General features: G+C 34.6%; 1 protein-coding gene across 1 annotated transcript; it reads right to left on the reverse strand.

Moving 5' to 3' along the window:
• Window positions 1-370: 370 nt before the first annotated feature.
• On the reverse strand, window positions 371-14,780 carry LOC142353454 (uncharacterized). Its single transcript, XM_075405703.1, has 3 exons — window positions 14,646-14,780; window positions 14,254-14,362; window positions 371-625 (listed from the first exon to the last, which is right to left on the reverse strand). Exons 1-3 carry the CDS (start codon window positions 14,776-14,778, stop codon window positions 472-474), a joined length of 396 nt encoding a protein of 131 aa, XP_075261818.1. The 5' UTR covers window positions 14,779-14,780; the 3' UTR covers window positions 371-471.
• Between the last annotated feature and the right edge of the window lie 405 nt (window positions 14,781-15,185).

Consider the following 15,185-nt stretch of genomic DNA (forward strand, 5'->3'; position numbering starts at 1 on the left):
TATCTTTATACGTTGTTCCAATAACTCTAATGTTAATACATGTAAAATCTATTACCTATCTTTATACATTGTCTCACTAATTCAAAGATAACCTAAATAAGTTACAATTGCTATAACCAATCTAAATACATGTGGGTCGTCACCCCCCCCCCCGGGCAGCTCGGTCCCTCTATATACTACTACTGTGGATTGATAAACTGCAGGTGAGTCTATCAGAAGCCATTCCGAGTTCAATTCTAGCGCAGCAGGAGGCATTTCAAGCTTTTAGGGTCTGATGAGAGGTAACGGTCTGATCAGAGATGGTTACCGAATGGAGAGCCGCAGCCTATGGGAATGCTCTCTTAAAATACAGTTTGTGATTATGAGAAAATATTTCAGAATAGCTATAATTTACGAGGCTACACACATAAATACATATATAATAAAACAAATTCATGACAGTTTTTGGGAAAGTATTGATTGCGTCTTGATCTAATGGGTGGAGTGTGAATGTCGACTATGTCTTCTAAATGAGTCAGTTAAGCACTGTGAACAACCACAACAGCAGCAACAGAGAAGTACCATCACAATGATAGTGAGAGGTGAACAAATACACACTACACAGATTATCGCTATCTGCCAAGAGCTAAAAAATATAATTAGTCTTTCAATATATAAAACGTTCAAAAAATTATGTAAAACCTGTTAACTAATTTCCCATTCATAGAACACGAGCTATCTTGTCGCAAAACTTTAGAGTTGAGAATGTGGTTGATTCATAAATTTGAACAAGTTTTGTGTTTTAGCTAGCAAATTCTTGAACTTTCTGCTATTTAGAAAATAAATTTTATTTGAAAAAAAAATAGAAAAATGATTCTCTCCGTTAATTAATTGACAGCGGTTTTCAGTGCGTCAGATACTCTTGATTCTAAAAGTAAAAAGGTTTTAATGAATAGTCTTCGACAAAAGAGTTTTCTCCGTCTGACCATCTGACTTTTCGTCCTTGAAAACGGGATACACAGTTAAGGCCTGGAGAGCATTAAGTCACTCAACAGAGCGCTTAGCGCTCGGCTAGTTTCTAAAGGTATAAATTACCGAAGCCGCTGAGAGGACATTAAATCGTAATATGAGTGGCCGTTTTCGGTGGTTAGTCGAAACTGCCCCTCACATGATTTTATGTCGTCTCAGCATCTCAAGTTTGGTAATTTATACACTTAGAAACCAGTCGAGCTCTAAAAACATTGCTTGCAGCGACTTAATGCCCTCTGGGCTTACCTGTTCATGCCGTTTTTGAGGACGAAAACTCCAAACAGTCAGATAAAAAAATAATCAGACGAAAGTTCGTTTGTAGGAAAATTTCTATTATAAAAACAATAGGACTAACGTAATTGCAACAATCTCGCCTCAGAACAATTTAAAAATTACTAAATTTTTCATCTAAATAAAATTTGTTTCTGCTGGGGTAGGTCTGTGGCCTAACTTTGAGACCTTCAACAAAAAGATGTGCAATTGGAAACTATGCAACTGAAGAAAGAAACAAATGAGAGGCTGCCTTAATCTCCAATTTGAAAATCATGTTTTTTCATTAAACTTTTGTCACAATCCGTTCTCGAATCAGTACTGATTTATGCAGATTCTCTAGGTATCACTCCTGTTCTCATTTTCTGTCTCAACATTTCTTGACAATACAATTAAAAGATATCAACAGATGGAGCAACACATCAAGCAACTATTCTGTAACCCCGTACCTAACACAGAAGGAAATTCAATACTGATTCAGAGTAAAACTTCAAAGTTATAAGTACTGATTCAGATTTTGAGTTTCCATGAACCAGAGACTGTTTTAGACTATAATTTATATCTGAATGAGGTTAAAATCAAAATTATTATCGTGAGCCAAGCTAGGTTTTATCATTGCTTTCGCTCTCAAGTCCGTGAAGAAAAAACAAACACATAAAATACCTTTAGAAATAGAGGCAATTTATTAAAATTTATTAAAGTACCTTTCGTAAATATTCTCAGGTCGAGCTAATAACTCGAAACCGGCAGTGGCGGAGTCAAGAAGATAAACTTTAGGAGTACTGATGAAGCACTTCAAAAAAAACTCGCTTGTACAGTTCTCCAAAAACTTTCAAAGAAACACATTCTGACCAAATCGTTTTTTGATTCACAGTTTTAAAAAACCCTACAGTTAGTCTCAAAAAAATCCGAGAAAAAAAGCAATATTTCACCATACCAGCACGACCTATTTTGAGACCGTAAAACTTTTTACAGAGAAGTTTGCAACTTCTTTACATAACAAAATTTTTTTTCAAGGAAAAATTTTCTGAACAAATCATTTGCAGAATCACAGTTCTCATAGCGCCTACAGGTGGTGTTTGATCAAAATCCCAGAAAAGGCAATATTTCACTATACCGCTACGATTTATTTTAGAATTGATAATAGACAAAATTGCCACTTCTTTACTTGGTGACATTTTTTTTATAAAGAACCACATTGCCAATTGCAGTCCTTTTTAGCACATATTGCAAGAACGGATGCTAATAGTATGAGGCAAAACTGAAAAGATGCCATATTGTTTTGCAGAGCGTTTTAAGCACTCAAGCAACCATCAACTTACAGGTTATAAATTTAACGAAACCTTTCTCATAATTCATAAGATATAATTGCAATTTGGATTGGTTTTTATCAGATTTTAACAATGCCTTTTGTTATCATTCCCTAAAACATTCAGGACATGTAGAAAAATTTGTTAACCATTTTACAAGGTTGAGTACGGTCGAGATCCAACCCAGATGTTGGCGGATTTTTTCTTTTTGACTCAATTTGTTCTTTGGGAAGGTTTTGGTTGCACTTATAAAAAGAATTTGCCTCGACTTTAACAAGGTTCCTGGACCGTGTAATTTAGTTTAATTACCCCCCCCCCCATACTGTAAACATAACCGGCTAACATCGGGCGAATTTCTATCAAAAAACCGGCGACCGGTTGACTTCGTCAAAAGTTAGCCACGGTTTAGTGAGGCTAGCTTTAGATTAATTGAAGGAGCGCAAAGTGAGCGCAGCTGGGGTGCTTTGCACCAAGGGTGCAAAAGTGGATTGGGGGCTGACGTAAAGGCGGTGGGTGGGTAGGGGTGTGGAAACAATTTTTAAGAACCGCCTTTCACACCATAAGTATAAGTCTCCAAAACAGTTTCTGTTAATCGCGTACTTGAAGACTAGTGGACTGAACGGCACTACGAGAATTTTATGCAAACTGGGCGCCACCTCTTTATCCCCTTTTTGAAGACGAAAATAAAATGAGTCAGACGAAAAATCGGCCAAGCGAAAAATTGCATAAAAGAGACAAGCAGGATTAATATACTTGCTACAAATTGCTTCTGAGAGCATTCGACAATGATTTCCAATAAGTGCTTGTTAAAATATTTATGGTTACAAATATTTCCTCTATAACTCATGGTTCATGAGGGTCAGAGATGATGACATTACGCCACATAAAATCAGCAAAAGTGAGGCATCAACAAAAAAGAGAGAGAGATAGAGAGAGATTAACACGTGTACAATCAAGAGAAGGAAAGAAACCCTAACTGACACAAAGAGGAAGATATATAGAAATATTTTCCCAGATGGGATTCGACTCTGCAACTTCTAGTTTTCTAGCCTTGTTAGTATATAAATCATAATGAAAAACACTGAAAAAGGCAAAAATTAAAAACAAAAGTTTTCAAGTTCGCAGTAAAAACAGTTCGAAACCATTTTTTTCACAAAAATTTGGTCAAAAAACCCATCTACAAGACTTGAAAAATTTTGTTGGCCAGTAATGAGTAATGGTCGCTAAACAAAGAAAAGGATAAAATAATAATGAAGAATTTTGGAAACAATTGAAAATTTTAACAAATTTTGCTAAGATTCAAGATACTTATATCTTAAGAACCATTTCATTGTCCTAAAAGACTATCCAGTATCCCTGTACACTGGGAATATGTTTAAACTTTTCCGAAGATTTGAAAAAATTTTGAAATTTTGTCCCAAACATTTGTGACATTAAAATCTTGAAGAACATTACGTTCCATCTATAAACTATGCAGTAACATATTATCCAATCCTAGAGGAAGTTCTGTGGCTCTTGAGGCTGTATAAACATAAAAACTTTAAAAAATTGTAAACTTCTAAAAAATTGCAAGTTTTATAAAAAAAAAGCTAAAACTTGTGATATTAAAAAGTTGAAAACTAATACCTGAACAAAATTTTCCAGCAACTTATTATCAAACTCTAACGGAGATTTTCTTTTTCTGACCCTGGAGGCTCAAAAAAACCTGAATAAGGAAAAAATGTCAAAAGTTGAAAAAAAAAGTGGCACAAATTTACCAAAAAAATGCTAAAATTCGTGATATTAAAATCATGCAAGACATTCCATTACATTTAGGAGTTAAGCAGTAACCTATTTGCAAACCCTAGAGGAGGTTCCTTGGCTCTTGAGGCCGAAAAATCTTAAAAACTTGTAATATTTCAAAAAAAAAATCTTGAAAAAAACGTTTTATCAAAAAATTGCTATAATTTGCGACATTAAAAAATTGAAAAACTTTTCCATAACCCAAAAAAATTGGTCAGTAACTTATTGTCGAACCCCTTATGAGGTTTTCTGGCCCCTGGGTCTGTCTGGTAAGACCTGAATAAAAAAAAATGTCAAAAAATTTGAAGAAAATTGCACATTTCAAAAAAGAATGCTAAAATTCATAATGTTAAAATGTTGAAACGATTTCATTACCACTAGAAACTATGCAGTAACCACTTTGAAAATCTAGAGGAGGTTCCTTGACACCTAGGGCTAATGAAAAACAAAACTGTCACTAACTTTCAAAAAGCTTGAAAAAATTATGCAAAATAGTATAAATTTGCGTGTTTTGACGAGCGGTTGCTCGTCAATAGATAGAAATGGGGGGAGGGGTGCACAGAGGGCTGATGTGGGCAGACGGTGGTGGGGTTACGGCGCTGGGTGGATGGGGCAATAGTGTGGGAGGTCAACAGTGTAGAGGTCTTCAACCTCTAAGAACCGCCCTTCATACTATAGGTATAAGTCTTCAGAACAGTTTGAGCTGAAACAGAGCTGAAAGGCTTTAAAGCACTTAATGCCCGCTGGGCGCTACCTGTTTATACGTTTTTGAGGACGAAATATCAAAAGCGTCAGACGAAAAATTGGTCAGGCGAAAAATTGCTTAAAAAGACCGACAGGACTAATATAATCGCAACAAACTTCGTTTGAGAGCAATTAATTAACATAACCGACGACTAAAACGGTTCGTGTGGAGAGGGGTGGAGATCAAACTCAAAGAACCACCCTTCACACCTCTTCACATCATAAATATATGTTTCCAAAACCGTACTCAATGCCTTCTAAGGGCAACCTGTTTATGCCGTTTTTGAGGACAAAAAGTCAAATGAGTGAGACAAAAAATTGGATAAGCGAAAAATCGCATAAAATGACCAATAGGACTAATATAATTGCTACAGACTTTGTTTGAGATTAATTAAAAAGAAATAACGAAGAAATTAATAGCCTAATGGAACAGACATGATTTTAAAAATGATGCAGGAGGGGGAGTTAGGTTGCGGGGGAGGGAAGATTGGGGTACGTGGGTTGTCTCTGTAGTTTGAACAGGTAGAAGTGCTTCATGGGAAAAAAATTCTCATTATGCCCTTTTGACCTTGATTATTAAGAGCAGTATTTCAGTACTATGTATTTAGTAACAATGCTACTGTTAAAACCTAATTTTTGAAAACAGAAGTCAACGTTCTCAAACAGAAGTCAATGGTCGAAAAGAAATTTAAAAGTTCAAATCATAAATAAACTTGAGTCAGCTACAAAACACCTGTAGAATCTCAGTATTCATTTTCGAGTCGCAAAAAGACCACAGGACTAAATAAATTTTTACAAAATTTTGTTTAAGATCAACTAATGAAGTCTTTTAATAATCTCCATCTCTAGAACTTGGATGTCGAAAAAAATTTTGCGAAAGAATCCAAAGCCATTAGCATGACAATTGTTCCCATGTTTCCATTTACGAGAGTATTGTTTACAATTCCTGTCCCCTGGAGCTGATAGTACAAAACCACATACGTGAACCGCATTTCTTATAAGGATTGCTTTTAATGAAAAAATTGTAACAGCTAAGCGCTCGACAACTTTTCTATTTCACCTCAAAAGGTGCTGCAGTGCAATGATTACACCCTATTGTTTCTATAAATTTAAAATGTATGCTCCGTAATGTAAAATGACTCCCTTCTCCCTAATGCTCCGTATAATTCTATCAAAATCATTCAAGCTTTCAATTGACAACAACTCACATTAATCCTTTCTTAGCCCCAAGTGATAAATTAATGTAGCCTAAGTTTTCTCTACAGAAAAAATTAGTTTGTCAATTTTTCATACAGTTAGAAACCAGTCGAGCTCTAAAAACATTGCTTGCAGCGACTTAATGCCCTCTGGGCTTACCTGTTCATGCCGTTTTTGAGGACGAAAACTCCAAACAGTCAGATAAAAAAATAATCAGACGAAAGTTCGTTTGTAGGAAAATTTCTATTATAAAAACAATAGGACTAACGTAATTGCAACAATCTCGCCTCAGAACAATTTAAAAATTACTAAATTTTTCATCTAAATAAATTTGTTTCTGCTGGGGTAGGTCTGTGGCCTAACTTTGAGACCTTCAACAAAAAGATGTGCAATTGGAAACTATGCAACTGAAGAAAGAAACAAATGAGAGGCTGCTAACAAAAAGTGAGCGCAGCTGGGGTGCTTTGCACCAAGGGTGCAAAAGTGGATTGGGGGCTGACGTAAGGGCGGTGGGTGGGTAGGGGTGTGGAAACAATTTTTAAGAACCGCCTTTCACACCATAAGTATAAGTCTCCAAAACAGTTTCTGTTAATCGCGTACTTGAAGACTAGTGGACTGAACGGCCTTACGAGAATTTTATGCAAACTGGGCGCCACCTCTTTATCCCGTTTTTGAAGACGAAAACAAAATGAGTCAGACGAAAAATCGGCCAAGCGAAAAATTGCATAAAAGAGACAAGCAGGATTAATATACTTGCTACAAATTGCTTCTGAGAGCATTCGACAATGATTTCCAATAAGTGCTTGTTAAAATATTTATGGTTATAAATATTTCCTCTATAACTCATTATTCATGAGGGTCAGAGATGATGACATTACGCCACATAAAATCAGCAAAAGTGAGGCATCAACAAAAAAGAGAGAGAGAGATAGAGAGAGATTAACACGTGTACAATCAAGAGAAGGAAAGAAACCCTAACTGACACAAAGAGGAAGATATATAGAAATATTTTCCAAGATGGGATTCGACTCTGCTACTTCTAGTTTTCTAGCCTTGTTAGTAAATAAATCATAATGAAAAACACTGAAAAAGGCAAAAATTAAAAACAAAAGTTTTCAAGTTCGCAGTAAAAACAGTTCGAAACCATTTTTTTCTCAAAAATTTGGTCAAAAAACCCATCTACAAGACTTGAAAAATTTTGTTGGCCAGTAATGAGTAATGGTCGCTAAACAAAGAAAAGGATAAAATAATAATGAAGAATTTTGGAAACAATTGAAAATTTTAACAAATTTTGCTAAGATTCAAGATACTTATATCTTAAGAACCATTTCATTGTCCTAAAAGACTATCCAGTATCCCTGTACACTGGGAATATGTTTAAACTTTTCCGAAGATTTGAAAAAATTTTGAAATTTTGTCCCAAACATTTGTGACATTAAAATCTTGAAGAACATTACGTTCCATCTATAAACTATGCAGTAACATATTATCCAATCCTAGAGGAAGTTCTGTGGCTCTTGAGGCTGTATAAACATAAAAACTTTAAAAAATTGTAAACTTCTAAAAAATTGCAAGTTTTATAAAAAAAAAAGCTAAAACTTGTGATATTAAAAAGTTGAAAACTAATACCTGAACAAAATTTTCCAGCAACTTATTATCAAACTCTAACGGAGATTTTCTTTTTCTGACCCTGGAGGCTCAAAAAAACCTGAATAAGGAAAAAATGTCAAAAGTTGAAAAAAAAAGTGGCACAAATTTACCAAAAAAATGCTAAAATTCGTGATATTAAAATCATGCAAGACATTCCATTACATTTAGGAGTTAAGCAGTAACCTATTTGCAAACCCTAGAGGAGGTTCCTTGGCTCTTGAGGCCGAAAAATCTTAAAAACTTGTAATATTTCAAAAAAAAAATCTTGAAAAAAACGTTTTATCAAAAAATTGCTATAATTTGCGACATTAAAAAATTGAAAAACTTTTCCATAACCCAAAAAAATTGGTCAGTAACTTATTGTCGAACCCCTTAGGAGGTTTTCTGGCCCCTGGGTCTGTCTGGTAAGACCTGAATAAGAAAAAATAAATGTCAAAAAATTTGAAGAAAATTGCACATTTTATCAAAAAAGAATGCTAAAATTCATAATGTTAAAATGTTGAAACCATTTCATTACCACTAGAAACTATGCAGTAACCACTTTGAAAATCTAGAGGAGGTTCCTTGACACCTAGGGCTAATGAAAAGCAAAACTGTCACAAACTTTCAAAAAGCTTGAAAAAATTATGCAAAATAGTATAAATTTGCCTGTTTTTGATATAAATTTTCAATAGATAGAAATGGGGGGAGGGGTGCACAGAGGGCTGATGTGGGCAGACGGTGGTGGGGTTACGGCGCTGGGTGGATGGGGCAATAGGGTGGGAGGTCAACAGTGTAGAGGTCTTCAACCTCTAAGAACCGCCCTTCATACTATAGGTATAAGTCTTCAGAACAGTTTGAGCTGAAACAGAGCTGAAAGGCTCTAAAAGCTTTTAATGCCCGCTGGGCGCTACCTGTTTATACCGTTTTTGAGGACGAAATATCACAAGCGTCAGACGAAAAATTGGTCAGGCGAAAAGTTGCTTAAAAAGACAGGACTAATATAATCGCAACAAACTTCGTTTGAGAGCAATTAATTAACATAACCGACGACTAAAACGGTTCGTGTGGAGAGGGGTGGAGATCAAACTCAAAGAACCACCCTTCACACCTCTTCACATCATAAATATATGTTTCCAAAACCGTACTCAATGCCCTCTAAGGGCAACCTGTTTATGCCGTTGTTGAGGACAAAAAGTCAAATGAGTGAGACAAAAAATTGGATAAGCGAAAAATCGCATAAAATGACCAATAGGACTAATATAATTGCTACAGACTTTGTTTGAGATTAATTAAAAAGAAATAACGAAGAAATTAATAGCCTAATGGAACAGACATGATTTTAAAAATGATGCAGGAGGGGGAGTTAGGTTGCGGGGGAGGGAAGATTGGGGTACGTGGGTTGTCTCTGTAGTTTGAACAGGTAGAAGGGACTCATGGGAAAAAAATTCTCATTATGCCCTTTTTGACCTTGATTATTAAGAGCAGTATTTCAGTACTATGTGTTTAGTAACAATGCTACTGTTAAAACCTAATTTTTGAAAACAGAAGTCAACGTTCTCAAACAGAAGTCAATGGTCGAAAAGAAATTTAAAAGTTCAAATCATAAACAAACTTGAGTCAGCTACAAAACACCTGTAGAATCTCAGTATTCCTTTTCGAGTCGCAAAAAGACCACAGGACTAAATAAATTTTTACAAAATTTCGTTTAAGATCAACTAATGAAGTCTTTTAATAATCTCCATGTCTAGAACTTGGATGTCGAAAAAAATTTTGCGAAAGAATCCAAAGCCATTAGCATGGCAATTGTTCCCATGTTTCCATTTACGAGAGTATTGTTTACAATTCCTGTCCCCTGGAGCTGATAGTACAAAACCACATACGTGAACCGCATTTCTTTTAAGGATTGCTTTTAATGAAAAAATTGTAACAGCTAAGCGCTCGACAACTTTTCTATTTCACCTCAAAAGGTGCTGCAGTGCAATGGTTACACCCTATTGTTTCTATAAATGTAAAATGCATGCTCCGTAATGGAAAATGACTCCGTTCTCCCTAATGCTCCGTATAATTCTATCAAAATCATTCAAGCTTTCAATTGACAACAACTCACATTAATCCTTTCTTAGCCCCAAGTGATAAATTAATGTAGCCTAAGTTTTCTCTACAGAAAAAATTAATTTGTCAATTTTTCTAAGCTCAGAGTAAAATCAATAAAAAAGCTTGTTTTCAATTGGCTGAAAAAGTGGTGAATGATTTACAACCTCGACGGCACCGTGAATTATTCTAAAGTTTTCGTAAAACGTTTGAAATATTTCAAAACATAGCCGGCAGATTGCCTGAAAACAGCCGCGATAGACGCTTGTGGCCTGAAACAACTAAAGAAATTAGATCGACAGATTGACAACCAGTCCTTTAATAGACCACTAGATTTTCGGGTTAAAATCGGACTGTCATTTTTATGAGACACATACGCTCTATCAGGAAAAAGCCCTAAAATTTATATTTCAAAAATAATATCCAAAATCAAAAACTCAAGACTCTAATACTCAAGAACTAGGGCATTTACGTTTGGCACTAATCGGATGCACACTATTGATCTTTAACTAGTTCATAAAATTTAAATTTCCATAAGTGAGTTCAGAATTTATTTTTTAGTGAGTTAACTCACGCAATTGACGTTTAAAGCAGAAATGACGTCACGCATACAAATTTTAAATGCAAAGCAGTGGCAGTCACTGAAGTCATTGAAAAAGTCAATTCCAAGGAGTCAGGTTGCAAGAATCATCGATCGACACGACGAATTAAAAAAACATAGCAGAACAAATCAAAGAATTTCCGGACCTATTCTGTTTCGCCCCCCCCAGTGTGTTTTACGCCCCCAGTTACAAATTATATGTTATTACATAGCACGTTACTATGTAAGAAAATAGCACGTGCGCCTGGGGGCGTATAAAATATGAGCCCACTAAGCTGGGGGGGGGAAACAGAATAGATCCGAATTTTCATTGACTAAACAGAAAACCAGACCTAGAACGGACTATGAATGGATTGGGAAAACCATTCAGAAACAATCCAATCCAAAAAACTTAAAAAAACAATAAAAATAATGAAAGTGAAATTGCCGCATGTGAACAAAAAACCACTAGCGAGAAATCGAACTTTTGTTCAAACACCGTTTTCTCACTCTAATTCAAAAATAGAGCGGAAAAATTTCAAGCCGCAAAACCACTCTCTTTTTCGCTCCATTTCCTATTTCGGCGAGACCAAAATCACTTCTCCAATTTGACTTCGAAAATCGTGAAATTGTGTGAATAGATCTTAAAAAAAGACAGCGCCCCAATACAATTCAAATTCTTTGAAAAAACCACGATGTCCCCAACAATAGCTGCTATCGCTTCGCGGCTATTAAAAAAGTTTGCCTGCTTCAAGAAAATAAAGCAAGCAAAAAAACTATTTCACATCCGGTTTTTCATGAAACATTGCATTTAAGAGATAGTGAGCTCAAGACCATGTTCTCAAACAAACGGAATATCAAAAGGCTGTCGAAAAAAACAACGAAATAAGTTGTATCGCTCAAAGTTGACTGTTGCGCTGTAATGATGTTGCCATGATTCCAATTCCTACATGAGGAAAATTGAGTTGTCAAGGTAATATTCCGTTAGCTGATTGAAAAACTAGCAATAAAAGGTAGATGATTCTCAAAGAAAAACTTGTATCTCAAAGTTATATTTGCATCTCATTTTAAAGCCATCAGATTGCTTGAAATTGTTCACTTTTTAATAAATTAGTCTGCAACTCCATTTTTGACTATAAAATTAGGCTTGAATATTGGATATTATAACGACGTTTCGGACAAATTTGTAAATTGAGAGATTTTATCATTTTCAATTGTCCTTATAGCAGCAAAATTTTGTTCAAAGTTTGTCAGCGATTTTTTAATAGTTTTGTGGACAGCGGTATGCAGTCAAAGCTGATTTTAATTAAAGGATGGACTACCTTCTCATTTACATTCAGTATTTCAAACGCATCCACTTTGGCTTTCTATTTAACAGGAAAACATCAATCAATTTTTTTTACCTTCCAAATATTTTTGACAAATTCTTGCACTCATAACTTTTTTTGGCTAGACTTTGTTTCAATTGACAAGATGTCTCAAAGAAGAGTGCCTTAACACTGCCTTTGATACCCTGCCAAGTTTTACAAATTTGATGACACGGAATACAAAATAAAAGGGTGTATACTTTTTTAAAAAGAAAATGTTTGTTTATTCAACCAATTTCTTTGAACCACTATTTATTGTTCTTGCATATTAAAACCGCTATTTTAGCGCTTTGTTTATGTTTGCTTTTTTAAATGTTGATAAAACTAACTCCATAGGTGCTCAACATTAGTTTTTGTCACAGATGATATAAAGAAACTAATGAAACAGCGAATTTTAAACATATAGAGTTCAAATTTTGATATAGAATAGTGGTTTCAATAAACAAAAACTCAAAGAATACAAAAACAAAAAAAATGCGGTTCGTTTTCTATCATTAAATACAATTACAGGTACTTTTACCGTTGAATAAGGACAGACCATGTTATTGGCAGTGAGTCCGCGGGAAAGAAGGAAAAGAGGGTCATTTCAGTAAATAGATATTTCCCGCACAGATTTTAAAAAAAAACTGCAAATGCTTCATATTTTGTACAGGAAAATTTAAAGAGGTTTTCCCGTTTTTTTGGAACTCTATCACACTTTACATGAATACTTAATATAACGGTTAACATCTTCGACTCCAGAATTTTTTTAAAAACTCTAATTTTCATAATTATTTTTCAAATTATAACATATATTACCCCAAATCACTCTAAAAAAAGTAGTTTTAACAATAGTGATTTGCATAACACTCAAAAAAACCTGTCCTCTCAATTTGATCCGCAAATCTAAATTTTTGAATAATGATGTATTTGATTCATATTTCGTCGTTTAACAATAGGTTCCTTAAAAAGAGGTGTTTTCATGACGAGCCATGTTTTTTACATAACTGGTGGAGCCTATTGTAGGAAACAATTGAATATACTAGAGGTCATAACTGCTGGTACGACTGGTGGTATAAAAGAACCGTAGTTTTGAGCAACAAAAAAATGATTTTTTTTATTAGTATGAAAAAATTCGTTTTTAATGAGTTTCATATTTAATTTCCCCAATAAAGCAGAAATCGGCTTTATTAAACAGTACATATTTGATGAGTAAAAGAATTGAGGCATTTTATTTAAATGTGTTTGTACTAATATTTTGAAACATAGCCAACTAACTTCGGGCGAACTGCTCTCAAACAACCGGCGAGTGGTCTGTGAATCGTATACTTGAAAGACAAGTGAGCTGAAAGGCTTCAAGAGCACCTAATGCCCGCTATATTTATATTTATCCCACGAACTCGGTCAAGCAAAAAATCACATGAAAAAGACCGACAGGACTAATATAATTGCTACAAACTTCGTTTGAGAGCAATTAATTTCAGCTCTTACTCTTAATCATAAAAGATAACATCAATGAGTTGAAACTTTGAGCCGACGTACGTAGATTTTGATCCTCGAGACGTCAGCGCAGTTTTTGCGATTTATTTGTAAAAAATGCTCAAAAATTATGTAAACAATGCGCTAAAATTGTCAGGCTGCGAAATATTAATATTTCAGCGGACCTTCAGGGCATTTCTTATATAACTTCAGCAATTTTCTTACATATCTTCCAGCTCTTTTTTCAGAGTTTTTCTTCAGTCTCAGTGCAATTTTAGTGCATACGTCTCAAAATGTCAGCGCTTTTTGGTGCATTTTGTACCAAAACTTAAGCATCTTGTTGAGCTCAGATAGTTTTTTTTCTCAAAATTGATATCTCTTTTGCAATTAATGTCCTTAACCAACCAGAAAAATAATTAACTCTAAAAATGATTAGAAAAGTGTGGGGAAACAGTGTTTTATATTTGTTTGAGAACTATTGTTACGTATTGTGTTTCAAAACATTTGCGGGTTAAGTGCGTCAAACACTTTTATGCACCATTTTACACAATAAACTGTCTGTACGACCTACACAGCTGGTGAATAGATCCAAAAATGCATGCCCAATTTTTTAAAAAGTTATAGAAATGAGTAGTTTCTTTCATTTGTGGCAAGTTCAATTCATTCTTTGATTTATGGCATTTCAAATTCTAAGAGAATTGAGGTGAGATTGCATGATGTTTAATTAGGTTTTACACAACTGGTTCTCGATATGGAGTATTTTTAAATGTAGACGGACTATAGGTAGTTGCATATCAAGTTATTGGATTCATACCTGAGTCGATGAGAGTGGTAATCATAGTAGTAATAGTTGGTGTAATCATCAGTAACAACTTGCAAATCTTCTTTTTTCGTCTCATCTGCAGCAGAAGGTCTGTCTGCGTCTAAAGTTTATTCGTCACTATAGTTACAGAAAGAAAACCTGATTTTGCGAGCCCACACAGGCAAGATTATGAAAGTTTGCATGTCTTAGCAAAACTTATTCGTTAATCAGTTTTCATGATATATCCTGACCTGTCTTTGAAACTTTTTTCGGCCTCATTTTACCAAACGTCTTGAAATATATTCGCAATTTTTGCTAGTTTTACGTACATATCTTGCTATGATCTATTGTCAAAAATCTAAACAAAATTTTTAAAGCTTTGTTTCACTGAAAAAAAAGATTACCATGTTTTTTCTGCTCATCTTCATCTGCTTCAATGTAATCGAACGATGTGTGTAAAACGTGTTTTGCACTGAGCTTTGGAAAAATAAACACGACCAAGAAGAACGCTGTGAAATGCGTGAAGTATATAAACATTTCCAAACAGTTCAAGAAAATGTGAAATGTTTGTGAACAATTTTTGACTTGAGGACGTTCAACTTTCTCAAGAACATATTGTAGAATACATTCTGAGCGACAGCAATCAGTGTTCACCATGTTTCAGAACTCTCCTTCTGCGATCATTTTTGAAAACAATTCTGTAGTTTATGATAAATTTACATTAACATTGCCAGGGTATCAGTTAATGCTTAAAAATTTAACTTGGCCTCTTTAAGGTAATTTTAATTTGACTTTTTGTACTCTTTCCGATTGCAAAATGCAGTATTTCAAGTAACGTTCCTTCGTTTATTTTTAGGCTCTAAATTGCTTTTTATCTTGGAACAATGACCAATCTGATGCCCAGGATGCCAAAGAGAGAAACATAATATCATCTAGTTTTTCAC

This window comes from Convolutriloba macropyga, chromosome 14 (assembly GCF_964194025.1).
Source record: "Convolutriloba macropyga chromosome 14, txConMacr16.3, whole genome shotgun sequence".
Lineage (NCBI taxonomy): Eukaryota > Metazoa > Xenacoelomorpha > Acoela > Convolutidae > Convolutriloba > Convolutriloba macropyga.

Bases quoted from the DNA above. Each gene is read 5' to 3' on its own strand.
- LOC142353454 (XM_075405703.1), bottom strand. From the start codon at position 14,778: ATGTTTATATACTTCACGCATTTCACAGCGTTCTTCTTGGTCGTGTTT. The intron at 14,363-14,645 runs GTAATCTTTTTT...AATAAACTTTAG, and splicing joins AGATGAGCAGAAAAAACATG to ACGCAGACAGACCTTCTGCT. The intron at 626-14,253 runs GTATGAATCCAA...TATATTTTTTAG, and splicing joins TACCACTCTCATCGACTCAG to CTCTTGGCAGATAGCGATAA.